Genomic DNA, 26,945 nt, shown 5'->3' on the forward strand with positions numbered 1-26,945 from the left:
TTGGTTGGTATGCTATTCCTTTGTATAACTTATACTGGTGAGAGGCCATTACAATTATTGCAGTAAAAAAAAAAGAAAAAAAAAGAAATGAACAGGTTAATTTTGCATGTTCAGTGGGTCTGGCTTCTTCTTTTTTTTAAGTGTGTCATAGGGGTAGGCTGGTTTGCCTTTCCTCATGTACACACAACCACACACATACACACACAGGTTGGTCATTCAGTAGGGTGCTGCCTGTCGCCCTCAACTCTACATTGCTAAAAATCTAAGGTAGGACAACACCATATGCTGAGTAATGGAATTTCTAGCTATTACACCTAAAACGGTTAAAGTTAAAACTAGGCTACATATGTATGTATATGTTTAGCAGCTCTCTTCATATTGGAATAAATTAATGCTTATTTAATTATGCGTTAAGCCTATATTTAGAATATATTTTGTTGAGCATAAGTGCAATCTAAAATCCGAAACATATAAACCTATAATTGTACATTCCAGAAAAGTGGTACAGTACATCAATTGGCTAACAGGGAGGATTTACATAGCTGCATAGCGCTTACCCCCTTTGCTCTCTATCCCCAGCTGTTATGCACACCACTGTGCTGCTGGTGTTGTGGGTACTGGGAACATCACTGGTGTTGCCAGACCCTGACACAGGGGAAGAGAAGCCCACTGAGGAGCCCATTCCTTGTTCCAAGAGCTGCACCTGCCTGCATGATGACTACAGTTTAGAGCTCAATGTGTACTGTAGTGCACACAACTTCACCCAGGTTCCCTCTGACGTGCCTGTCTCCACTCGCTCCCTCTGGCTGGATGGGAACTTGTTCACCTCTCTCCCTGCAGTCTCTTTCAAAGACCTCAGCAACTTGGATTTTCTGAATCTACAGAGTGGCCAGCTGGTGACACTTGACCCCCAGGTTTTCAAAGGTCTTAAGTCGCTTGCTCACATCCATCTGGAGCGCAACCGCCTCCGTTCGTTACCTGGCACTATCTTTCAGAACACACCCAATCTTGCCTCACTTAGTCTCCATAACAACCAGCTCTCACGTATTGAGGATAAGCTATTTTCTGGTCTCTCAAATATGTGGCTTCTCAACTTAGGGTGGAACTCATTAGCGGTGTTGCCTGAGACTGGTTTCCATGACCTGCATGGCCTAAGGGAGCTGGTGCTGGCAGGGAATAGACTGGCTTACTTACAGCCACAGCTCTTTCAAGGTCTAACTGAGCTGAAGGAGTTGGACCTCACTGGAAACTACCTGAAGGTCATTAAAGCTAATGTATTCTTGAAGCTTCCAAAACTGCAAAAACTATACCTGGCCCAGAATCAGATTGTCACAGTGGTACCCAGAGCGTTTATGGGTATGAAGTCCCTCAGATGGTTGGATCTCACAAACAATAGACTAACAGGGCTCCATGATGAGACTTTCCTGGGTCTACATAGTCTCCATGTGCTGCGGCTTTCAAACAACTCCATCAACGGACTTAGGCCCAGGACCTTCCGCGACTTGCAATACCTTGAGGAGCTGCGTCTGAGCCACAACCGGATCCGTGCCTTAGGGGAGAGGATCTTTGAGGGGCTAGGTCATTTGGAGGTTCTAGAGCTAGAGCATAACCAGGTGCAGGAGGCACGTATGGGTACCTTCATGGGCCTCTCTCACGTAGCTGTGATTAACCTGTCTGGCAGCTGTTTCCGCAGTCTTCCAGACCAAGTGTTCAAGGGCCTGTCAAAGCTCCATAGTCTCCATTTGGACAGAGGCTGTTTAACACGGGTCACAACCCAAGCTTTGATTGGACTCTCAGGTCTGCGACGGCTTTTCCTCCAACACAACAATATCTCTGTGGTGGAGCGCCAGAGCTTTGTGGACCTATTAGGACTTCAGCAGCTTGACCTGAGGTTCAACAAGCTTGAAGCCCTCACCTCCCATACCTTCTATGGCCTCAAGAACCTGGACTATTTGCTGCTATCAAACAACCTGTTCCAGCAGCTCCCCTCAGACGCCCTCCTACCCTTGCAGCATCTCTCATGGCTGGACCTTTCAGCCAACAAACTGGAGTTTCTGCAGAATGGTACTATGCAGCTTCTGCCCAGGTTACGCTACCTTAACCTGAAAGATAATGCTCTTAGTGACATTCCACCAGATATTCCTGACAGCCTGGATCAACTCTGGTTGTCAGGTAACCAATGGAAATGTGACTGCAGCGTCCTTCCCCTCAGAGACTACAGCTTGAGGAAGCCGCAGGTGGTGCCCCGGCAAGTGGAAACCATGGCGGAAGGAGAGGAGCCCCACACTGTTGTCACCATCTATAACAACATAACATGCAGCAGCCCCCCAGATCTTGTTGGCCATGACCTGCGGGATATCAGCAATGAACACTTCCTCAACTGCTGAGTGAAGGGTGGCCTCTTTGTCTTTCAAGAAGCCATATGCAATTGAAGACAAACATTAAATGTGTTTAATAATTGTCTCTGGTATTTTCCCTTTAATTAGATTTTTCATTGTTTGTTTTAATTCATTTATTTTAATTAAATTCATGGCAAGTACTTTCAGGAATAACTTGATGTATATATACAACACAACACAACACATCATTAAATGCTTTTTAGAAATGTGTAAAACAGCCTATTTTCTGAATGAGAGTCTGTTAAAAGCATTCCACTGAATAAACAAGAGGCATGTTTGTTTTTGTCCTCTAAACAAATATCAAGGAGATGCAAAGGACAATGATCTCTTGAGGAAATTGGACACAACCAAATGGCAAACAATATCAGCCTTCACAAATTAAAGGAGCAGCTTCTCATAATGTGGATGAAACTCAAACTTGTAAAACACAATTATGTCCTTCTTCATCATCAGCCCCTTAGAATAGATCTAACTGATTTCTTCATAATATTTACACATTTCATCCCAGGTAAAGACATGAACAAATATTACAGTATATGCAACACATGTAATAATAGGGCTGTGATTCAGGCAATTTGTGCAGTTTGGCAAAGTGCAATGACAGTGTTGACAAAAAAGTAAGGAAACCCAAATCCTAAAACGTCCATATGAGAGCAAAAGCTATTCATGGGCCTTATAGGGAATCAAATGTATAATTGATTACAAATTCATCAAATGTAGCGTGCACCCACTTACCACGAGTATACCGTAGTTTCACCAAAGGTTTCACCGTTCTACAACACAACATGGGACACGTGCTCACACTGTGTTCGGTTGTTATGGTAACGCTTGATAGTCGCGTACTAGTCGGTCTTTTCTTCAGGCCAACTGTCATTTAGATTCTCGTTGGGTCTACAGTTTACAGTTTAACGTGTCATTTGTGTCTAATTGGAAATGAATCCTTCGTCGTATTGGTCCAGTGTCATATTGAATATCCCGTCCATCGATTCGGACTCCTCGTCAGTAAGTTGAAGTTTGCTTAACTTTCTTCTTAGCTGCCAGCTATCCTGACTGGCTTATCTATGGTAGAGAAACTGTTTCTATCAGGAAGCTAAGCTAAGGGGCTAGCTAAGTTCAATCAGGTTTAGTGTGTAGAGCTAAAGATTGTTCTAGCCTTGTTGAGTGCTCTGATGACTGCAGTCAAATAATCTATTACACCCTCCAGTCTGAGAATGAAGAGGACATATCCATTTTTCGCCGACCAATAGCCCTTCTCCCTGAAGACTTCCTGGAGTGTCTGTCATTGGAGGACACAGAATTTGCGGTGAGCTAAGTTAGCTGATTCCTCAATTAGTGCATGACACATGACAAGTGTAGTACCTACACATTTACTAATTGAGTGTGTGTGTGTGTGTGTGTGTGTGTGTGTGTGTGTGTGTGTGTGTGTGTCTGTGTGTGTGTGTGTCTGTGTGTGTGTGTGTCTGTGTGTGTGTGTCTGTGTGTCTGTGTGTCTGTGTATCCCAATCAGGAGCTGCTGACACCTGTAGCACACCCAGAAATGTGTTGGACAGAGGAGACCTTATGCAACAAAAGTAAACTTTCAATTGAGCCCCTGGGAGCTACTGATTTAGGCTCAAGCCCCATAGGTATTGAGGCAAATGGGTTATGCATCCATGGCGCTATTAGAAACTCCACTCAGGCAAGACGCCACACAATCAGTAATGTTCCTGCGGAGAAGAAAGGGGACAGCACAGTGCACCAAAGTAGGCAGAGTACAACTGACTCCACATCCCTTCACCCTTTACGGAATGGTGCTTGTGAAGACAACACATTGGAGCCAGTTAAGTTGCAAAGATCAAATCCAAACACCTATCCAGAACAGCTTCAACAGAATGGTAGCACTGATGAGGGATTTCCTGTTCTGTCTTTTACAGTAAGTTTTAGTTTCACACACACTCTTGCACAATTAGTAGCCTAACAAAAAATGTCTCAGATCATACTGAGTAGGTGCATACATATTATGAAGATGAAGATGTGTCCTGAAAAATAGTCAATGCCTTTGCGTTTTTTTACAGCCACTTGATCACTGGGATCTGGACCGCGTCCTCCAGACTCTAAAGAAAGATGGACACCAATTACGAGGCAATGTGTCGAACAAACTTGTAAAACTACAACAAGGTAGAGAGAAATATCGAGTGTAATTCACTGTTATACTTACTAAGCTACAGCTACATCAGCTACTTCATTTTTTAGACAAGGTGAACACTCGAAGGTCAACACCAGTTACATTTTTCAGGAAGTTATTCTACTGCCTGTCATTCACAGTCAAGGCAATTGTCGTAAGCAAAGAGGATAGTATAATCAATTCCCATGTCATTCTCAATTAAATCACAGATGGTGACAATGAAAGGCCACAGGGGAATATAATGGAGCGTCTGACTTCTTTCTGCAAGAAACAGTCATGTGGAGATATTAAAGAGAAGGGAAGAACAGGATCAGTAAAAACAGATGCTGTTCCTCAGAAAGCTCCTGGACAGTATCCCACCATGTTCAGGTAAAATACCATACCAAATTACGTGAGTAACAGAATGTTTGTTGCCATGAATTAATATGTTTTTCTACCATGCAGAAACAATTGTGAACAGAGAAACTCATTCAAAAGGATGGCAGCAGAGTTACAGCTGAATGGTCAGCAGTCTCCCACTATATTTATCGATTTGCGAAACCCTGAACCCCCTGCAAAAACAACAAGATCATGCAATGGCATTTCACCAATATCCAGGACACTGAATAACCCCAACCCAGAAGAGGACAACCCATCCATGTTGAAAACCAACTGTTATATGCAGACAGGATCAACACGTGGGAGAGGGTAAATGTTTCCTCTTATTACAACAGTCACAAGCACAAGACCCACTGTAACTCTTTCCCAAATACACAATGTATTTGTTTCTCTCCTCCCAGGGAAATGACTGGAACAAGTATGTTACTCAAACAACTACAAGCGAACAGAAACATAATTGATCGAGACAGGAAACATCCAGATCCACTAGAACTGTGTGGAACCCTTAAAAAGGAGGGTATGAGGGAGAAGCCGCCCCAACACAGAGTTCCTGATGGAGACAGTGGGGAGAGGTATCTACCTCCAAAGGTGGATAACCAAACCACAGCTTCCTCAGGGCAATGTGTTCAGAACAGGCCACAAATAAAGAGAACACTTGCTATCCAGCAGAGTGCTACAACTGGACTGCCTAAACATCATAGGTAGGCTATATTTTACTCAAGGGACTTCTCATATTGAACTGAATATTATACATCACATTGCCTGATTACCTGTTTTTGTCAGTTACCAGGAACAGAGAGAAAAACAGAAGCGACAGCACAAACAGCGCCAGCAGCTCCAGAAGCAACTAAAAAGCCTTCGACCAACAAGATCTGTCAGAGACAGGGAGCCTGCTGCTGAGAAGACTGATGTTCTCTATGACACTGTAAGTTCACTTAACTTAACTTTTACCAACTTAATCAACTTAACTTCAACCCAAAACACTCCTAGTTTACTAACTGCTCAGTCTTGTTTCTCATTCTCTCATAGTATATTTAGCTAAATTGTACAGTACCCCTTCATATTCCATTTAATTTCATTCAGGAGGCCACTTACCTACAGTCAATCAACACTCTGCCAGCACATATTGAGGATAAGGAGTGCTTGCTGCTCACTGTATGCCTCTCCAGCCCAGGACTGGTGGCCAGCTACAGTCTTGGGAAAGCACAAACAGTAGAGTCAACCACAACCAAATCCCATGTATACAACTCCCTGGTCGCTTGGTTTCTGTCTCTGGTGAATATTTGATTTACTTTTTCATGACAAGTATCAAATCAGATGATTTGATCACTCTTTTTGTGGTATGGAGTCGCCATCTTACTGAAGCCACTGAACTGTGTGTGTTAGGTTAGTCCTGGCTCTCATCATGAAGACAAGGCTTGCATAGATGTCCCCTTCTGGGTGGCTGGGCTGCAGCAACTATGGAGAGAGGATGGACTGGCTCTACACATCTTGGCTGTGTCCCATGAGGAGAGCCAACAGCAGTGCCCAAAACCCAGGGTGAGCTAAGAGCAATCAAACAGTGCATCCATTGTCTTAATCTGCAGTTATGATTTCAGTACTGATCTTTGTGATCCGTTTTGTTTTCATAGAAAAAAGGCATGAATAAGGGCCGTAGTTTGTTCCATCAGCGAGTCTGCAGGTTCCTCTCCCAGACCTCCCTCAGTGCCGCTACCCACTGGCTGCCACAGCTCCGAACCCTACTGGACCAACAGGCCTATCCACCAACCATCTATGTTCCTTCCTCCTGCCTTGACTGCTTCATCTCTGTCAACTCAGAAAAAACAGTAGGTGTGCTTAGAGTCTGAGATTGACTCTGTGATTATGAAGTTCTGAACATACCTGAGAGTGTGCCATGTCTTTTTCTGTGTCATAGGCTGTGGAGAGGGCCTTCCATTTGAGTCCAGGCTTCTACTGGCAGACTTTGGAGACCCCCGAACCATGTTGTCAGAGGGCAGAGACCATGTGTGCGCAGCAGTTACACACAGAGGTGAAGCATCTGTCTTAAGCAGTGGCATGTTTGAGCTGGTCAAAAATATATGATTGATTTTATATCAAATCATGGTGTCACTATCCCATGATCATGGCCACAGGTATGGATTGAGGTGATTGAGCATATTTGTTTTACTTCTCTTCCTAGGTAGCTATTGCCTTGGGAAACAAAGCTCTGTTCCTGCAACCCCTAGTGACTCATCACACCCTCCAGCTTATCCACAACTCAGGACTGGATGTATGTGGACTCCGCCTCCTTTACCCCCCGAATGGACTTCTGACCAACAGCACAGGTAAGACTTATACTGTATCTAGAGACTGCAGAGTCTCAATGGACTGTACTGTAGAGTAACACAGGTTCCTCTCTCTCTGTTAGGGAATGTACTCTATGGACAGCAATGTGATGGAACCATTCAACCCATCCTTGCATTGGCTATCCGGGGTCCTCATGCCCGCGAAGTATGGCAGGACGTAACAGGCCCCTCAGACCCACTGCTGGCAAGGAAGTTAGCCCCAGCATCTATTAACGCCCTGCACTGCAGCAGCAAAGACCAGCCCCTCCTCTACTCTCCTCGCCTGGCCAGTCGAGTACACCGGGAACTGTGTATTTCGTTTGCAGGAAGAGCTCCCGGAGATAACTCACACAGCCCTAACCAGGCTCTAAATGACAGGTGTGTAGTCACACAGCATCATGCTAGTGACACTGAAATGTTGTTGTTGTTTTCTATATTATTCAGATACAGTCAAGTCCACACACAATAAAGCAATACAAGTAGAGAATTAACATTCTGTGACAATGGAAATAAACCTAGACTTGCTCCCTTGAAAATGTAACATGTATTAATGTGAAATGTAAACTATTGTTCATCTGTTCAACTATACTCACTATAATCCTATGTATGTGGCATACTGTATATCTAATCAAGATATCTATGCAATATGCTCAACAAAGTAGTCAATACATGACGTATAAACATCCCTCTCTTCCAAACCTCAGAGCTCCTCCTGACGATGGAGAAGGAAACACCCCATGGTATCTATCCAGGACATCGGCTGCCACCCTGTGTGCCACTGTCAAAGGTAACTCGAATGCAAGCAAACAAGGTCACATGTTAGTGTTCTGGCCTAAACTTCTCATTTGGATTCCAAGAAGTTAGCAAAGTGCAAAAAGTCGCACTCCCTCCCTCTCCCCCACACAGCGGACGTGTTCGTAGTGGTGTCTCCTGCGGTGGCTCCATGCTGCTACAGCCAGGTGCTGTCTGTGTGTGAGCGCAGAGGCTTCAGTCTGAAGGGGCTCCAGAGGCTGCAGCTCGACAACAAACAGGCCCAGAGTCTAGGGCTCACCAGCCAGCAGGTTGGACCCCACCATGTTGTCAGCAGATCAAACACACCACATCAAACTGACATGGAATTACCCTGAGAGGGTTTTAAGAGATCAATGTTCTCTACATGCCCTTGTCTTTTCTGTCTGCCTACCTGCTTCCCCAGGTGTCAGTGTTCTGCAGCCCGCCCACTGTGACCCTGGGTGAGGAGCAGGTGGTGTTGTCCTCTCACTGCCTGGTGCTACTGCTGAGGAGAGAGAGTGCTCTTCACCACTCTGCTAGCCTGCCTACAGGTACAGCACTGACCCTCCTCCTGGAGGCTACCATTATTCCAGTTAGGATCAAATTCATTGCTATTGAATAGATTGGACATGCTACTGGCTTAAAAGTTACCTTTACTTTTCTTTTATTTGGTTCTGAATGTGTGCTTTCTGAATGTCAGCTGTAAGAGTGTCTGCATTCGAGCCTGAAACATCAGTGTACTATTGACACTGTTGATGATGTTATTGTGCCAGCCTTGATGAAGGAGTTGGAGGAGCAGAAGTTGATTGGACGCATCAGCTCCAGACTGTCTCATGAGGGAAAGGTGGACCCAAGCTGCTGCTTTCACATTTTGCCCTACAGAGAAAGCCTGCTCCATACCTTTGGTGAGTGAAGAATGCCCACTCCCCATAGTCTATCTACAGTATGAAGACGCTGTGCCCCTGTGCGAGTTTCTCTTTTGCTTGCTTCTCAGTTAGGCGCATGTGGGAAGTGCCGGACCCCCGTGGTGTGGTCCTGTCCAATCGTAGGTGTCCATCCAACCCTGAGATGGAGCAGGTGGTGATTCTCACCCTTTCTGACATGGGACAGGGACTGAGCCTCCTACACAGGCTGCTGAGAGGTTACCCAGCAGGTACAGGTTCATACGTAATAACCATTCTCACCACACAGCATGAATTAACATCCCCTCAGATGTTAAAAACACATCCTTATTCATACATCATTCTGCACCTGCGGTTCTGATGTAGCCTTGAACTCATCTTTTAAAGTATTAATATTAGAGTATTCTACCCTGTTTCTCCAGATGATGTAGAAGAGGTTGGATTTGAGCTGCTCGCCCTCAAGTGGTTGCCTACGTTATCATGGCAGCAGGCACTGTTGGTGAGCCCTTTTGAAGTGGGCGAACGGCAGTGGCAGAGCAGCCTGGTGGGCCTGGCATCATCTCCTGCCCTAGTGTGTGTACTCAGGAGGGTGGACGCTTTCGCCACACTAAGGAGGCTCCTGTCATGTGATTACCCTGGTGACCTGAGTGTGCTGATGTCCCTTTCCCCTGAGCTCGCCTTAAGACAAGCTTCTCTCTTCTTCTCAGAGGGAGAGATGATCCCAGGTAAAGCCTGAGTCAGTGTGAGCTGCGTACTATGTATTTCCCTACCCTTTCTCTGGGATGATGATGTCCATAAAAGCTAAAACTGTATGCATTTTCTCATCTTCAGATCACAGTGTGCGCCCATTACTGACATTTCTGCCCTCATCTTGTAACAACAGTTCTGGTATGTCGGCCTGTAACATCCATCACAAGCATCAGTACAGTATCTGTCCCTCACCTCCCTTATGATCGTTTTTTTGTTCTTACAGGTTCCCATAGTGAGTTCCTATTCAATTGCATGGCGCACGGTGAGTTTTCACATTACTTTATTCATATAATTTAAAACAATATACAACATGATGTTGAAGAATCTTTTTAAAATAAATACATCTTTGATTTGTTCAAGTCCTTGTAATGGTTCTCATTAGGCCCCCAGCTACTGGTCACACTGTGTCTGTTCAAACCTGGAGTCTGGAGCCATACTCTGGGCAACATTCTCAGCAAAGTCCATCAGAATGGCTTCACTCTGGTGGGCCTGCATGTGGTGGTGCTGGACACAAACGCAGCCATGTCACTGGTGTCCACTGGTGAGCATCAGGTAACTCATACCCTCCTACTTACACCTAAACATGTTTTACTGTATTTCATTGTAAAGGAGTATCACAAAAACATTCTTAATGCTGAATTTAACTGCTCAACTTATTCAGTGGATTTTATTGCAATGACTCACTGCAGTTCTATTCTGTTCTTCTTGTGTAGGACCCCTCTGATCTAGAAGCTCAGGTGCAGTACTTGTGCTCTGGCCCCTCTCTGGCTCTCTGCCTCCAGAGAGAGAACGCTGTGAGGCGGCTGTTGGACCTGCTGGGGCCTGAGGAACAGTTCCAGGCCTGCGCTCAGGACCAGTTCCTGTGGAGGGCTTGTTATGGTGCTGACTGTCTGCACAGCGGAATCTATGGTCAGATTCAGTGCCCTCGCCCCCATGTTGGGACACTTTCCAGGCCCTGCCAGTCAACAGAGATCAATCAATAACAGTGCAACAGACTGCTGGCTTGGAGTGGCTCTAAACATTCTAAAGCAAAAAAATGTCAGTAACCAATAATACAATACTGTCTTTTAGGATCAGGATCATATCAGAGAGCTGCTGAAGATGTGAAGAGGGTGTTCGCAGAGGGCCTGTGCTGCACAGAGACTGATATCATGAGACAAGAGCAGGTATCATCGAGTGCTAGACTTTACATAGGATTTACTAACCCCAGCTCTACAACCTTTTTTTATGTGCCATATGTTTGTGTTGCTCCTTCTTATTGCAGATACCTTCTGTAAGCTCAGACCCGTTGGCCTGTCTGACCCGAGAACAAAGACACACTATTGCTACTATAAGCAAGAACAAGCCATCTATATCACGCATAATGGCATTGGGACTGAATGGAGGTATTCTATGCATACTTTCACTGATAGAGGGTGATGTATTGTGAAATTACAATCATTACAATCAACAACAGCTTTGCTTTGAGTCTGGGACCTCTTTGCTTACATTTGATTTATGTATTTATTATGTTTTGCTAAGGTGCAAAGCAAAAGCTGTGGTCCTCTGTGGCTCAGTTGGTAGAGCATGGCACTAACAATGCTTAGGTTGTGGGTTTGATTCCTGCTGGGACCATATATACTGAAATGTATGCACTCACTGTAATGTAAGTTGCTTTGGATAAAAGTGTCAGCTAAATGGCATATATTATTATTATTATTATTATTATTATATAAAAGCTAGATGATAATTATTCAGGGGAATATAGCCATTGAATAGCCAAGCCAAGGGCATGTTTACTACAAGCTACCTGTATCAGGATGCAAAAAGGGTCCCTTCCTTAAATCATTTACTTTTTATGGTTCATTGACTATGATTGTGCTGGAGCTGCTAGTGTTGTGATTTGTTGAAGTGGTATCAGCTGCTGTTGAACTTTGTTAACTGGGATGAAAACTGTCCTGTTGAGTTTGTTTGTTTGTGGGTGGCAGGGCCCTTCATACGCAGTGCTCTCTGCCAGACAACCTGCCTACTGATGCCCTCCAACGTGTTGCGGCTCAGCCAAGTGCCCCTCCACCTGGAAGTGCTGGAGCGGCTGCTGAGGACAGGCTGCTACCTGGTGGCGGGAAGGATGAGTGTGCTGAATGAGGCCCAGAGTGGACACATCACTGAGATACTGACACCACCCTCTGAGAAGGAGAGGATGGTGAGGAATGGGGTTCTGCTATTTAGAGGGTTTAATCAGTAGCACAATGCAAGGATCATTAAGGGCAAACACCTGTCTTTTGTGTCCGTTCTAGACTCCTCATCTACCAGAGGGTCCCTGTCTCATCCTCGCTCTTCAGAGAGATAATGTTGTGACCTGTTTTGACTTAATGCTGGAAAGGTAAGGAAGGCTGATGAAAGCCATATGTAAGTGTATATGCATGTTATTAATCATTATCTGTACAATGCATAATTGCTTATGATGTGCTTTATCTCGTTTTCAACTTAAGAATTTACAGGGAGAGGTCAGACTTGGAAAAAGTGGGTAAAATGATTGTTTACCCAAGGACTGAAAAAGAGGTAAGTCTCTGATGCATTTGCACATTATTTGTGTGTTGCAGAGCAAATTAATGGCTAAATGATGCCTAAAACGTGATGCTTGAGTAAATCAGGCACGTCTGAGAATGTTTTTCTTTTCTTTTTTTGATATAGGCAGTGCATCTGCTGTGCTACCTATTTGATGTCCTTTCTCCTGACAGTCATCACGCTATTGTACCACAGTAATCAAAGCTATCCATGTGCTGAATTAGATGTCCATGTGTCAAAGCTATCCATGTGCTGAATTAGATATTACATATTTCAGAAATGGTGGATTTCTAGTTTTTTATCCAGTCCAATACTGAAGGGAAAAATAAAATCAATACATTTCTCTTCACATCACAATTGTAAGATACTTTCACGTGTAGTAAACAAACTCTAATAAACTGTTTACACGTAAATAAAATAATTTATTGACAAGGTCCTTGTATTTCTGTGATTGTGATTGAAAACTGTCCCTTTTAAACAAATATTTTTGTCTTTTGTAAATGTGCACTACATGCTAACTACCTTTGACTGTTTTATATGAATGAAACAAATACTCCACACGCTTCAGATCAAAAATTATTTTAATTTCCAAGATGGTAAAAATCATTCAGTGAATTCTGTAAACCATTGCATAACTGTAGTGTAAAATGTTAACAATATTAATTATACACTACAGGTAAAAGATTATGCATTATAAATAATACCTTAGTCTGAGAGAATAAGCCATTCAAGCCGATCTCTGATGCAGACAATCTACATTTCAATGAGGAGGGTTATAACTTTAACAAAGGGGGAACTTCCATTAGATATAGCTACGGTCTTGTTGACACACACACACACACACAAATCAATATACAGATAGAATAATTTCTAGGAGTATTTGAATACTAATTTGATACAGGGTGTCCTATGTATCCATACATATTGTAACAAAATAAGGGACATGTTTCTTGTTCGTGATACAAATGTGTATTCCCATTAGTGTCAATCTATGTAAATAAATCTAGGAACTGTAGTTTACTCAGAATTAACACCTTTCTTTCTTCTATAGTCATCACTGTAAAACCCTGAGAAAATACATTTCTTTCCCCCTTAATCATTACACTTATAAATACAGAAACTTGAAAACTGCATTTGAGTTTAAGTCTTATAAATTTATTTCATTGTATAGCAATTCACAAAACTAGATGCTACATCAGAACGGATTAACTGCTCTCCATGTTATTCCAGTGACCTACTGAATATCTAATTTAGAACGGTACATTCAATCTTTCAGGGTGTCCATGTTAAATTAACATCTCCATTGAAATGATCTATAGGAACAAGTGGTTCCACCAATTCAGATCATTATTTATTTATTTTACAAAAGCTTTATGCTGTATTAGGCATTTTTCCTTTACTAAATTTGAACAGTGTCATACATCATATTTGTGTACTGTATGTACAAGATTGCATAAAATCCATAAAAACACTTCACAAAAATGCAAAATAGATTAGGCTATTCCACTGCAGAGCATTACAGTATGATACATCTCCAGTTCATTACAGTTCATTACAGTTCATACAGTTCATTTACATAACGACTCTTCCTACTTGGTGCTTTTCTTTAACAGTAATTGCCTGGGTTTGCTTGTGCCAATGAACAATGCATTGAGTACATAAGGAATATATCAGTGGTAGGGAGGTATTAGGTATGCTATGACAACTGATATGGCAAATACAGACAAATATGAGGAATCTTCAGATGTTACCTATACCTCTCACAGGAAATGTGGCCTGACTTCAGTGATGAGTTAACATGAGGATAATTTCAAATAATATCATACCAAACAATCAAATCATCTACATAGTGTCCATCACATATTTTGATTGATTGGGGAGCCAACTTATATGGTCCATGTAATATCTAAAGGCACTGGAATTATGATTATATGTCTGCGTTCATATAATTTGCAATTTATCCTCTATACATGAAGTTACACCTCATATTCTTAGAGCAATAGTCTTTCAATGCCAATTATAAATGACATTTTATCATAAAGGCACAGATAAATTCAAAAGCTAAATTGGTCCATAATAAAATGATACAACTGTCCATAACAAGGAGTTATTATTTTTATTTTTTAGCTATAATACTAAGCTACTTTTTCCTATTCAGAAGTAAAGTGAGATTTCATATTAAAGAAAACCACATAAAAAAGACGGTTTGTGGACCAATAACAAATGAGTGATAACCTGCTCATGTCTGTATCTGCCACAGATACTGGTTATACTAATAACTTGTTCCCTGTTATTTCACCTGTCAATAATGACCCACTCAAATATGTAACAAAAAATAAAACACCAGACAAATTAAAACTAAAGAAAGCACCTTACAGTCAAATTGTTCTCTTGACAGCATACAAAATGCACAACCATCAATATTCAGAACTGAAACTGATTTAGAGATTATCTGAAAGTGAAATTGACATACAAAAGAAAATTATACTTAAACTGTACTTATCTATATGGCCACGTAAGAATGTTAACACAAATTTCATTCACTTATGACATTCCTTCACTGAGAACTGACAATTAAAACATTTCATATCACACGTTTCAAAGAATTCTGTGTGTACCCCACCCACTAACCACAATCATTTGTGAAACAAAAATAGGGACTGGGATGTTATTTCTGTAAATGCATATTAATCTACATAAGGTCCTACGTTTGTTTTTTGTCAAATTAGATTTCTAACCATTACTTAGAATGCTCAAATGAAAATACAGTACAAAAATAAAAAATAAAACAAAATATCAATAATAGTAAAGGTCTTTGGTAAAACTACAAAATGGGCTGTAAGTCCATTAATATTGTCAGCAAATCAGTTGGCATAGTTTTCTCTTTCTGTCATTTACATATGAAGAGAATGTCATACTAATTGTAAATGTCAATACACACCTCGAAAGTCACTACAAGAAGAAACTACAACACCACTTTGGTTCATTTCAGAGAAATCCATTTTAGCCAATATAACTTACTATAAACCATTTCCAAATTGGGGTAGTAGTAAAAATGGACAATACGCTGCAGTCCAGTAACATTAGCAAGATTCTCCATCAACCAATTAAAGAATTATCCTGCAGTACACTGGCCTATAACGTCATTCTAAGAGTTACAAAAGTACCAAAACGTCTGACTAATACACACATTTACAATGAAATAACTTCATCAAATATCAATTTTAATCCAATGAGTATTCATGTTTGTTGAAGATTGATGATGTCATATTATCTGAGTCTGAACGGTGTATGCACAATAACATCCAAGCATCTTAATGAAGCTAATGACACTAAACTACATGAATACCTTTTTACCAACAGCAGCAGTAAAGCTTACAGAAGTGAAGTCATCAACCATTCAGTATGCTAGAATGAGTCTATACAAATATATCTGGCAGTGTGATCTAGGTTTGTAGCTGGTTAACGTGGCGCATATTATAAGACATGCAATACAATTGCTTAGCCTGCTGCTTTTAACTTGTCCAACATCATAAATACAAGGGAACATTATACATTTCCTCTTTTTGGATTTTAGGAGAAATACATTGTATTTTCTTCTGAGTTACTAAATTACCATACATGTCAATGTAAACGGTTTCATTTGCAAAATGTGTACCTGTAAATATATACTGATTTCTTTCTACTGAACTTACAAATTGCTGTAAATATCGAAGGACCAAGATAAAGAGCAGGGAAGAACACATACATCGTTTTTTGAACACAGTAGAAGGTCATTTCAATTAGATTACCCTAAGCATACACTGTCGTATTTGAAAATACAACTTCCTGGTTCAACACCACTAATTTCTTCTGTAAACAGTACAGAATGGTGCATTTCACTGAACAAACTAACAAGCACTCAATTGTACAGTGGAGCCTATTTTTGTCTTGTCATTAAATTTGTGGATTTGTTTCCTTATTTGCATACTCCCAAACATAAAATCAAAGGTGGTCACTTTAAATGAGAATGAAGCTGCACCAAAATAAAAGCACCATTGTCTGTTAAGACAAGGAATGGGGAGAGTTTTCAGCTTTGTTTTTAAGCTTGAAGTCAGGACACAGGCACTGACAACGGGTCAACTTCTAACTTCTACAAATAATTGGGCTGATACAGACTCTATGGCAGATACATATAGGCAAATGCAAAGTAAAAAATAAAGTAGAAATAGTTTGCAGAAATTTGTGCAGAAGCTTTTACTACCTGTGTCTGCTTTTACAACAATCCTAAACACTATGCTCAAGGTTAAGGCAAGGCACTTGAGAGTGAGAGGCCAAGTATCAGATATGTTCTACACATTTTTGAGAGTCTAGGCGTCCTATATAATTCACCATGTCAGACTTCAGCACATACAATACGTGCTCCTCTAAGAACTACATAATGAGCAATTCAGTAATCACTACAAGACAGACTAATTGATATCCTAACTTATTTAGCATACATGTGCCTTACTGATATTACAGCTGCTGGTTATGCCTAAAATGCATTCAAAGTTTGCACTTATTTGATTGAAAAATGTAAATCTAACAATGAAAGTAGAAACTATGTACTTTTCTATGAAATCTAACAAGATATATAGAACTATACCATGACTTAACAATAGGAAACATGAAATATTCTATTATGTTTCACAGTACACACAAAAGCTTCATACATTAGCATATTTAGAAAAAATATATAAATCTAAGAAACAAAAAACTACAAAGCAGCTTAAAGCTAATTTCTAAAATACCCTTTAACAAAATCCCAGGTCAACAAAGTGCTTTAACAAGAAATACATTTTCTTCACAAAGATGGTTGCAATAATGATGTTTGACTGATGTGTTCAGAGATGAACAGTCAAATCAGGGCAACTTAAACTATGGACATCCAAACAGATATAAGGGCAAAATGTGTTTTGAAACTGTGGTGATGACCATTACAATACAAAATAACATATGACATTTAAGTACTTAATTTATCAGTCAAACACCATTTATTAAGCTCTTAATAAAACTATTAATTCCATCACTATATGAAATACTGAAACACAAAATGCTATTTAGAAAATGTAAGCATAACATTTGTATTAGTAGTTCTTCAAAGGGCTAATTCCTTAAATAGTACCTTGAATAATTGTACATCACCACTTCAATATTTTTGTCTTACAGTAAGGACATTCTGTTTTACTAGGTGCACAATTCTCACAAAGTACATAATGTTGGCAAGGCTGCAGGACTATGCAACGATCATGCTTTTGGCAAACTATACATTTCTTTGACTGAAGCTGATATATTACCTGTGTTGGGAAAAGAAGAGTGAGTATCAGTTGCAAATCGTTAAAAAAAATCAAAGAAAATCAGTACATTGATTTCATGCCAGATCAATAGAAAATGCATGCTTAACTACATCATGTTGTGTAAATGACAGGCAGATTATCTGGTTTAGTGATACTGCAAATGAGAATTTGTATGGGATCTGGCTCTTCTTACCCCATCTATAAGGTCTAGGTCTGTGCGCAGCTGGCTTTGGATGGAGTGAAGCTTTGGCAGAGGGAGCTGGTCCAGCTCTCCATAGCTGCGCAGCAGGGGTGTTCCTGGGGAGCGACACAGCACGTCAAAGTCCCCCTGGAGCTCCTTCAGCTTGTGCTCTGTGTCCTCTCGCTTCTGCTCCGCCAGCTGCCGCTCTGCCTCAGCAGACTTTGCTTGTTCCTTTGCATCATGAGCGTCTTTCTGCCAGGCCTCACATGCCTAGATCAAGGAGACACACTATTAGTTTAACATCAGTCATGTTACATTACTTACAAACCACCCATGTATAGTTCATGTATGGCAGGGGCTGACCTGTTTGACCTGGTGCCAGGCATCCTCCCATTGCTTGATCTTCCTTTTGGCCTCATCCAGCTCCCTGAAGAGGCGGGCTAGGTCAGCATTGCTGGAGCTCACAGTGGTGGAGGTGAGGCTGCTGAACACTGGGGATGGGCTGGGGGATAAGTTGCCACTGACAAAGTCCCATATGCTGCTAGCTCCCCCATTCAAACCTACAGAGGGATAATGAAATTGCCTTCATTTAAGTACGTAGTAGAAAGGAAGGTAAAGGACTATTTTAACATTTTGAAATCTGACCAACTCCCTTAGTCTATCAGAGCTAAGTGCAAACTCACCCAGAGAATTCTGGGAGGAGGAAGTTGTTTGAAGCAGGGCCTGAGGCTGACTCTGCTGGGGTGCCATTCCTGACAGCAGGGACTGGGACAGGGACTGGGAGAGGGAGCTCAGGGGGGAGGCTGAGAGTGACGAAGAGGAATTAAATGATGAGGACCGTGCAAGTGAGCCAGGAATGTTGACCGGGGCAGACCCTCCAAAGAACCTTTGACCTAGAGGGGCACAAGAATACGTTTCTTCCAGAGCATTCACTGCAATATCAAGTAAGTCATATTCAAGGTAAGTAAAACACCAACATTTCTAAAGAACTTACTTGTTAAACCAAGACTGTTGTGTTCTTGTTCCTCAAACTCTTTATCAAGAGAGGCAACATTGATGTCACAAAAATTCAGGTCAAGAGCAGACCCTGAAAGAGAAGACGTGTTAAAATACTGGAAACATTTGTTATTTATTTACCCTCAGTTATAAGTCTAAATTAGTTACAAGAGAAAACTTACCTATAACTGACTCCACTGTATTACTCCCAGGATAGAAAGGGGTGGCTTTTGCATTCATTGTTGATAAGGTGGTGGGTGAGGAACTATCCGAGCCAATACTTGAGGCCAGGCTAGATGTTATACTGGAGGTTATGCTGGATGCCAAATGGTTTACCACAGAGAATACAGTATTGTGTGCCTAAAAAAAAGAAAATAGTAGGGAATCGTTCTTTTGTTGTAAATACTAGTGTCAATGCAGGCAAGCCTCAGATACCATTACTAGTCATATGCTTCAGACAAAGGCTCATGAATGAGCTTCTTTTAATAATCAAATCAGCTCAAATTACTAATATATAGCAGAACATCTAAGCACCTCAGCACAACTACCTTAAAATATCAAATGATCCACTACATGACCTGTAGGGTGAAGTGTAAATGTTTTACTTATTCACCTGTTTGTCTTGGTCCATCAACTTTTGATCGCTTTGTCCCTTATGGTTCTTTGTCTGAAAAAATACAGCACATTAAAGATAAACAAGTTGCACCAGCAATCCAATGGTGATGAGAGCCTTTCTTAAAAGAGAAAAAAGTGAAGTTAATCAGTAAAACATCTGCAGTCATATCCATTTCAAGCCTGCAAACTGTGACACTTTAAATGAATGTGCAATAACACTATGGGCCAGTTTCACAGACAAGGCTTAAGCCTAATCCTGGACTAAAAAGCATCTTCAATGGAGATTTTACATTGAAAGTGTGATTTAGTCCAGGACTAGGCTTAAGCCTTGTCTGTGAAACCGGACAACCCTAGTCGTCTTACCTGTACAGTATAGCATAGTGGATAGTGTACATAGCCTTTATCTATGTAAACCAGCTTCTTTCCCTTCCTGTTTTTTTTCAGTTTTTTTTTTTCTTTCCTAGCACTCGTTGTTTGGTACCTGTACTATAGCAATGACAATAAAGACCATTCATTCATTCATTCATTCATTCATTCAAGAGAGACAGGTTCTCCAGTTATGGCTAAAACAGACATTCTAAAAAATTAGCAGGCACTTGTTTTAAAATAATATCAAACAAAGTGCAGATCTATGCAAACATGGTAATCAGAATGAGATGTGTTGAGATGTTGAACAAACAATCTCAACACTGAATATGACTACAAATCTGTTGTAGAATCTCTGTATCTGCATTCACAATGAAAACATACAAGGTGTCACAAATTATAAAACGTTAAACAAGTATATTACACAAATATACAAACTATGAGTCAAATGAATCAAAACTATGACCAAAGTGTGTGAAGCAGTGTCAGGACCTACACTAATCTCGATGCAGGGTTTTCCCTGTATGGCGGGGGAAAGAGAGAGAGAGTGCAGTCTTATTGTACCTGATCCTCACGTTCAAAGCCCGGCGCTTTGGGATAGTTAGACGTCAAAGATGAAACACTGGACGTGGTGGACTCTGAACATAAGCTACCGTTAGTTAAGGATTTGGGCCTGCCGATGGGTCCAACTGGGGACAATGAACTGTTGCTTCCTGAGCTTGGCGTTAAAGTTGAACTGTTGCTTCCTGAGCTTGGAGTTACAGTTGGACTATTAGAACATGAAACCTGGAGGAGAGAAGCACACAAGGGCCTTAACACCATGGATGTTGAGCCAGCTACACAAGCCCATCTTCCTTCATGTGGTCAGAGAGCAGATGATTGCTGAAGATACTGAGATAAAATACCAATTTCAAGGAGTTGACCGTGTTAGAGTAGCCAAATATAATTTAAGTGGAAATAACACTAAAGGATCGCTTCCTTTCAGTTAGTTGTTTCATTTTAAACTCTAGATGTATTAGAATTGTCTGTGTGAGTCTGCACGTGTGTTGCCAGAGACTAAATGATGAGAGCAGTGAAATGCAAAGCAAGCAAATTAAAAGAGCAAAACAGAATATTACATGCAAAACAAAATTGATGTGGCAGATAAAATCTCCTATTTATTCTAGCTCTGTATCATACTAAATTAAATCATTATTTTTTTTAAAGACAGGAGAGACAGAGAAAGTAGTAGTTGGGAGACATACTTTCCCCACTTGGCAGTTGTTGCTGTTAATGGAGTTGGCACTGCTGGCCCACTCGCTGACTGGACACTCTGAATACTGCTGAGAGCCCAGCTTGGACTGGGAGCCTGACTGCATCGCTGTTAGCAATGAGTTCATGGTCTCTTCTGTGGAGGGAATTCCTGGAGGAACCCAGTCACAAACACATTTCTGATGTGAGCATACTATTGTCATTACCATTTCTGCACGCAGCATTTTTAGACGACATGGGTTAATTGTTTAAAGAGGTAGCCTATTTGGACCTCCATGAATGACAATGATAATACTTCCTAAATGTATTCATCTAATAGGGTTACAACAAATGGCAAGATTTGTTGGCAATTCACTTACTTTCTACATGTGCAAATGCACAGAACGGTCCCCTAGGACAGTAACCAGTTTGCCTCATGTCATTGCATTTAGTGGATTTGTAGATCTGGAAGAGAAAAAAATCTTACTTAAAAGCAAAAGACAGGTTTTTTCTGCACAACACAATGAGATATTATATATAAAATAATAGGCCTACAAACCACATTTTCCACTGTGTTAATACAACAACATTACAAACACGAAAGCCACAGTGTCAGTTTGCTATACGAGTGTAAGGTCCACTTACCTCTGGGTGGAACTGCTGTTCAGTGCGTGAGTGACAGTATTGGCAGCTGTCTCCACTGTCACACTTTGATGGCTCTCCCCACTCATCCCCATGCTTCACATTCGGGCATGGAGTTGACCTACCACATAATTCAAAGGGCTTTAGCTACTTGAAGTCATACAAATGCGCTCATCACACATTATTTATTTACTGTTTAGTGCCACCTCCTACCTGTATTTGAACTTGCGTGGATTTCTTCTTCTGTCTCTACTGTTGTGGTAGTGGGGGCAGGCATAGCCTTGTCTGCATAGTCTTGGAGGCTTGGTACACTGCTCTGTTTTATAGTTTGCCAATACAAAATTGGTGTCTGCAAGAAAGATTTAATTATTATTAACAATTTAATTCTTTACTTCACCAAACTATTCAAGAAAATCAAATGAAATCAAATGGAAGGGTTTTAGGCACTACTAAGTGAGGTCATCTGGATCAATGTGCCAGTCACTCACCCTGCCACCGGGGGTCCTCAGTAAGAGTCTTCTCGATCATGGCTTGGCTGGCCAGTACACCAGGCTGCAGGTCAGGGATGCCCTCTCCGGATCCCAACTGTCCATTCTGAAGGGCCTCTTGCGCCTGAATCTCTCTATGCACATTAATCAGAGAATTACTTCAGACTGAAAAAAACCTTTAAAAAATACGGAAAGGCAGATGTAATATCAAGGCATGCCTTGGTCTAACAATGCTCCTTTGCTCAACCAGTTGCTAGGCAACTATTGAGTGAGCCTCTTTTACCATTGCATTTTACATTGCAAGCTCCTATTATGTTAGAAAGATTGGTATTCGTGTGACTGACATTGATTATTGCACCAATCACGTTTCACAGTGAACGAGGGCCATCCAATAACTGTTACAAATTATTTTCCTAAGCAAGTGGCTTCAACAACATTCACACACCAGTTAGCTGAAGGTAAGATGATCTGAGAGAGTGGATACTGACAGTATGGTAGATCACCTGATATCATAGACAGGGGGTCTGAGATCATGTGGCCCATGAGCAAAGGCACAGTGCAGGCCATTTTTTACGCAGTGCCCGCGAGCATCTGTTTCATGGATACAGGTGCCAGTCTTGTAGTAGCGAAGATGGTACTTGCGCTCTGTGTCACCAGTGGTCCGGTGTAAATAAGGACAGCTAGACAGATACAAGAGACAATGTTTAATTAGTCATTCACTTTCTAATTCAAATGATCAAACACAATCTACATAAAAGCTCTTCCACAGTATGGTATGTTAAATCCACAGATGTATAGTAAAAGGAAATGTAGAAGTTACAGAAAAGAGTTAGGGCTATAGAACACAATGTGAGAGTCTTCCTGTACTAGTGGCAAATGTTCTGGTGCCTAATATGCAAGTCAGACAATAGAAAACACAAAAAATGCAACCAATGCCCAGTGGGAGTGAGAGGAATGCAACAAATTGTCTTTTATGGATGGATGATTCTGACAGGCATTGATGTATGGCAGGGAATTTAACATAAATAATACCAATGTTAATGTGCTGAACTTCACATTGAAAACACTAGATAACCAATAATCTTCTCAAATATAGCAAAAACTCCTTACACTGATAGCAACAGTAACTATGGCAACTGATAGAATCAGCCACTGGTAGAATGAGAGGAGCACAAGAGCTTACTCTCAGAGGAGTGACAAGCAGAATGTATAGGCTACTGACCACTGATTCCAAATACATTAATATAGGGAACTGAAACTATCGCTAATTAGTCTCTACTTGTGGACATGTGTCTCACTAAACATCTACTAAAAGCACTTTCACCAGACCTGTTGCCTTGGTCCTTGAGTGTCTGTGAGGCATGTCAAGTCACTCAGATTCATTAATGGTGCTTTGACATTCAAGAACAAAATGTTAAGAGGGGAAGTAAATGTTGTTCTCATGTTGCATTTGACATTAGAGTGGCTTCAATATCATGTTTCAGTTGTTCTCATTCTTGGCCCTATTCCTCAAGATAAGATATGCTATAAGTCAAGTCTAAGTCTTTTTACATTGCTTGCTTTGTTTGAATAACAAACACTGCATTCTGCTCATTTGACATTCTTCAAGTCAACAACCTACTGAACAGTTAAGGGAAATTAATACAATTATACATACTTACATTTTCATTCATGGGTATTCCACAATTGCACTCAAATAAACTGCCTGTTTTTGCACATCATTTATACCATATCAGTAGCACAGTGACCTTAATACACTATGAAACGGAAGAGTAGATTTTATCTCACGTAGATACAGATGCACTGCTAATATATGCATGCATACTCATCCTTTGATGTCTACTCACTACCCCAAAAGCAATTGCATAGGCCCATCTAATCCCTGTGATGAAATATGCAGCTTTAAAGTTGGCCAGCTATAGTTTGTAGGTCTCCCAAGACCATTTGTGCAATGTTTGACTCTTAGAAGTCAAACATTGCCCAAGAGTCAAAGGCCAATTCTCATTTCTTTCTTGAGTCATTTCCAAGGAAGTGGTAATAAAATAATGTGTGTGATGGAACTACTGAGGCGCTGAAGTGACATAAATCCCCAAGGAGATATATATATAGCTTATATATTATGAACAGACAATTGATAGGACAAACATGGAGATATATCAGGAGATTGTTTGCTCGAATAAGGTCTATATTGTACTTGCATTGAAGCATGCAGAAAAAGGTAAAGCCTGCTTTACTTTGTGTATAATTGTAAACAATAAGAAAGGACACATACTAAGCAGGGGGGGTATTTCAACAACGTCGCTACGTCGGAAAAACTGACTTATATTGATAAATCTCGCAAGACATATACAAATAAAGCTGGATTTAAAAAAAAAAAAATTGTCATTTAGCGACATTGATGGAATACCAAGAACTCATTCAACGCGTTATTATATCAACCGAATCAATCAGTAGGTGCGCACGGTGATAAACATTGCTTCCTTGACCAATGAGAGAAGGCTACGTACAAAGGCGGTTCAATCACGAGCAAGTAAACAGGGGGTGTGTGCTCCGTTTGCACGAGGAAGAAACTACTTAGGCAACTCGACTGTTCAAAACAAGAGCTAGAGATCAAAGTTATACGTTTTTATATCACAGTCTGGGGATACTAACGTAAAGCATGTATGACCAAACGTATCAATAACGTTTGCTACAATGGAGAATGGTTAGCGAACGACTGGAGGGAAACGCTAGTCCAGGACCCCTTGGTATTTTTGAAGCATTCTACTTTGATAGTGAAGAAAACATACATACATTTACAATGTAAGGAGCTATAAGACGATGTGCACACATTGAGTTGGCTTAACGAGTACAATGTGGGGTTGAGCTACCGAATCAGTCAATACAGTGAAACCAGACTAATATTCACCGAGGAAACTTCACACTTACTCATCTCCGTCGGGGCAAATTCCCGTAGTCTCGTCATACTTTGTGCAATAAACATCAGGGCTGTAGTTAAATGTCCCGTCTCTTCTTCTTATCGGTCGTCTTCGCCGCTGATTGAGGAAATGCCAATGGAAACATGTAAAGGGTCTATGTTGTGTGCACTTGTGCTGCAAGAATAGCGGGCACTGTTCGGTCCTGAACTCCTTTAAATAGCTGCAAAGCGGAGAACAGGGGGTATATTAGTCACCAAATCACATTATCTATGCAAACCAAATACACATTGTATAATGACAGGCCTATATGATCATAACTGACTGTGAAAATAATACGATACTTCTTTTTAAATGTTAGGAACAACATAGCATAATAATGCTATCTAGGCCTTATAATACAGTAACTTCACGCATTGAAAACATCTTGGCGATTATCGCTACCAAATGATTGAAATGGATTGACTGGCAACGTTTCTATTTGACAACCAGCCCAAGGATGTCTAACTCCTAACCAACAGAAACTTGGTTGCGATAGTTTGGATGTTGACATAAAGAGTACGCATGATTTCTAACGTTAGGCTACTCTCATTCCAATAACGACCCAGCGTACGTCAAGTACGTAAGAGACTTGCGTAGAGACAGGCCGAGGACGGTGGAAGAAGGAAAGCAAAGCTATGTGTATGTTTACTTGCTGGATTGGCATTAAACGACCATTATCCCTTGCATGTTGTTAAACAAATGCTACGGAAGTGTTTGGCGTTTGCAATCTCATCGTTTCCCCCTGTGAGTCTTTTGATCATTCGAGCATATGAAATATCCATCAACACACTTTATTCTACATTATATTTCCATCACGAAGCATTCCATGGAAGGTTTTCGTGGCAGAGTTTAGTCAGGCCCCCCCCATCATAGCGCACCAATCCTGGTTAGTACTAGCTGTTTACTAACAAGCGGGACTATGTCCACGACTCCTTAACGGGGGCGGGAACAACTCTACAGTTGTTGTATACGATCGTACATCCATTCCTATATCGTATTTATTTCAGGGGAACATTAGCCCATATGGCTAGCTATCAATTTAGCGAACTTCCTCGATAAAGCTGTCTTGAAAACTAGCTAACTGTAGCTTAGCTCAACAGCTAGCCAGCTACGTGCATTCGGAAGAATTTACAAAAAGAAAAGCACCATGTTTTAACGCACTACGGATGACGAAAACCAAGTGCTCCAGTTGTAAAACAATAACAAAAACATCAACAAAAAATATGATCTTGTCCAAGACATGATTTCTTCCGTTTCACGTTGGCTTTACTTACGTATAGTGGGTTGGCTTCTCGGTTTGAGGAGAAGCGTTCGCCGCCGTTTTCGAAACCGACGGCATTTTCAGTCAAAACAATGAAACGCGCATGCGCGACTGTCTGTTTCAGGCCCGGTACCCTCTCACGCCACTGTTAGGCCAATCAGAGTAGCGACACAGGCGGGGGAAATAGAACACTGACATTAATCTTGAATTTATTTGTGCAAATCGGCACACAAACTAAATATGGATCCGATCTAAAAGTCTGGCTAAATGTCAGCCTCTCGACAATTCTTTGCTCTACCAGTCAGAGTCATATGCAAAACTATCAACAGCTTAGTGCAAGCCAGCTCCTGACCTGTCGCTGTCTTTTGGCTAATGGTGCTGAACTCTGGGCTAGTCAGACCACATGTTGCATACGATGGTTTTGCCATCCTTTGTGCTTAGTTCAATGCTATTGGCCAGATTTATACTTTTAAATGGTAGGCCTAATTTTGACGTGACAGTCTAGTAGTAGGCTAAATAATTTAGTCTTTACATTTTAACTGGGAAAACAGGTGCAAACTTTATGCCAGTGTGCATCGCCTAATTAGGCTATGGGCCTATACAATAACAGGTGCAAAATCTGCATTATACATTTCACAGCCTGATTGGCAATGCCA

At 41.1% G+C, this 26,945-nt stretch overlaps 3 protein-coding genes across 4 annotated transcripts; 2 read left to right on the forward strand and 1 right to left on the reverse strand.

Moving 5' to 3' along the window:
* The first annotated feature begins 157 nt into the window (after nt 1-157).
* igfals (insulin-like growth factor binding protein, acid labile subunit) lies at nt 158-2,539 on the forward strand. Its single transcript, XM_080522350.1, has 2 exons — nt 158-267; nt 580-2,539. Exon 2 carries the CDS (start codon nt 585-587, stop codon nt 2,385-2,387), a length of 1,803 nt encoding a protein of 600 aa, XP_080378476.1. The 5' UTR covers nt 158-267; nt 580-584; the 3' UTR covers nt 2,388-2,539.
* A 793-nt stretch (nt 2,540-3,332) lies between these two features.
* On the forward strand, nt 3,333-12,663 carry LOC308150506 (dynein axonemal assembly factor 8; the record flags this gene model as incomplete). The annotated part of the gene is made up of 30 exons (XM_080523328.1): nt 3,333-3,401; nt 3,604-3,702; nt 3,907-4,311; nt 4,454-4,556; nt 4,773-4,932; nt 5,008-5,250; nt 5,343-5,642; nt 5,725-5,866; nt 6,025-6,216; nt 6,328-6,480; nt 6,573-6,767; nt 6,857-6,970; nt 7,121-7,265; nt 7,349-7,643; nt 7,970-8,052; nt 8,172-8,326; nt 8,461-8,587; nt 8,810-8,941; nt 9,031-9,189; nt 9,361-9,663; nt 9,770-9,826; nt 9,912-9,950; nt 10,071-10,240; nt 10,402-10,597; nt 10,760-10,854; nt 10,953-11,073; nt 11,656-11,870; nt 11,965-12,050; nt 12,160-12,229; nt 12,362-12,663. 30 exons carry the CDS (start codon nt 3,333-3,335, stop codon nt 12,431-12,433), a joined length of 4,695 nt encoding a protein of 1,564 aa, XP_080379454.1. The 3' UTR covers nt 12,434-12,663.
* A 141-nt stretch (nt 12,664-12,804) lies between these two features.
* On the reverse strand, nt 12,805-26,367 carry unkl (unk like zinc finger; the record flags this gene model as incomplete). 2 transcript variants are annotated; one of them, XM_080523944.1, is made up of 16 exons in its annotated part: nt 12,805-17,553; nt 17,747-18,004; nt 18,098-18,294; nt 18,418-18,627; nt 18,729-18,821; nt 18,913-19,090; nt 19,344-19,397; nt 20,276-20,497; nt 20,956-21,113; nt 21,322-21,406; nt 21,587-21,704; nt 21,797-21,932; nt 22,072-22,205; nt 22,575-22,751; nt 25,000-25,209; nt 26,303-26,367. In XM_080523944.1, 16 exons carry the CDS (start codon nt 26,365-26,367, stop codon nt 17,398-17,400), a joined length of 2,451 nt encoding a protein of 816 aa, XP_080380070.1. In that variant the 3' UTR covers nt 12,805-17,397. The 2 variants fall into 2 exon arrangements, with proteins under 2 accessions (XP_080380070.1, XP_080380071.1); XM_080523945.1 differs by lacking the exon at nt 20,276-20,497.
* Between the last annotated feature and the right edge of the window lie 578 nt (nt 26,368-26,945).

The sequence above is a fragment of the Nansenia antarctica genome (genome assembly GCF_963989245.1).
Source record: "Nansenia antarctica genome assembly, chromosome: 2".
NCBI classification, from domain to species: Eukaryota; Metazoa; Chordata; class Actinopteri; order Argentiniformes; family Microstomatidae; genus Nansenia; species Nansenia antarctica.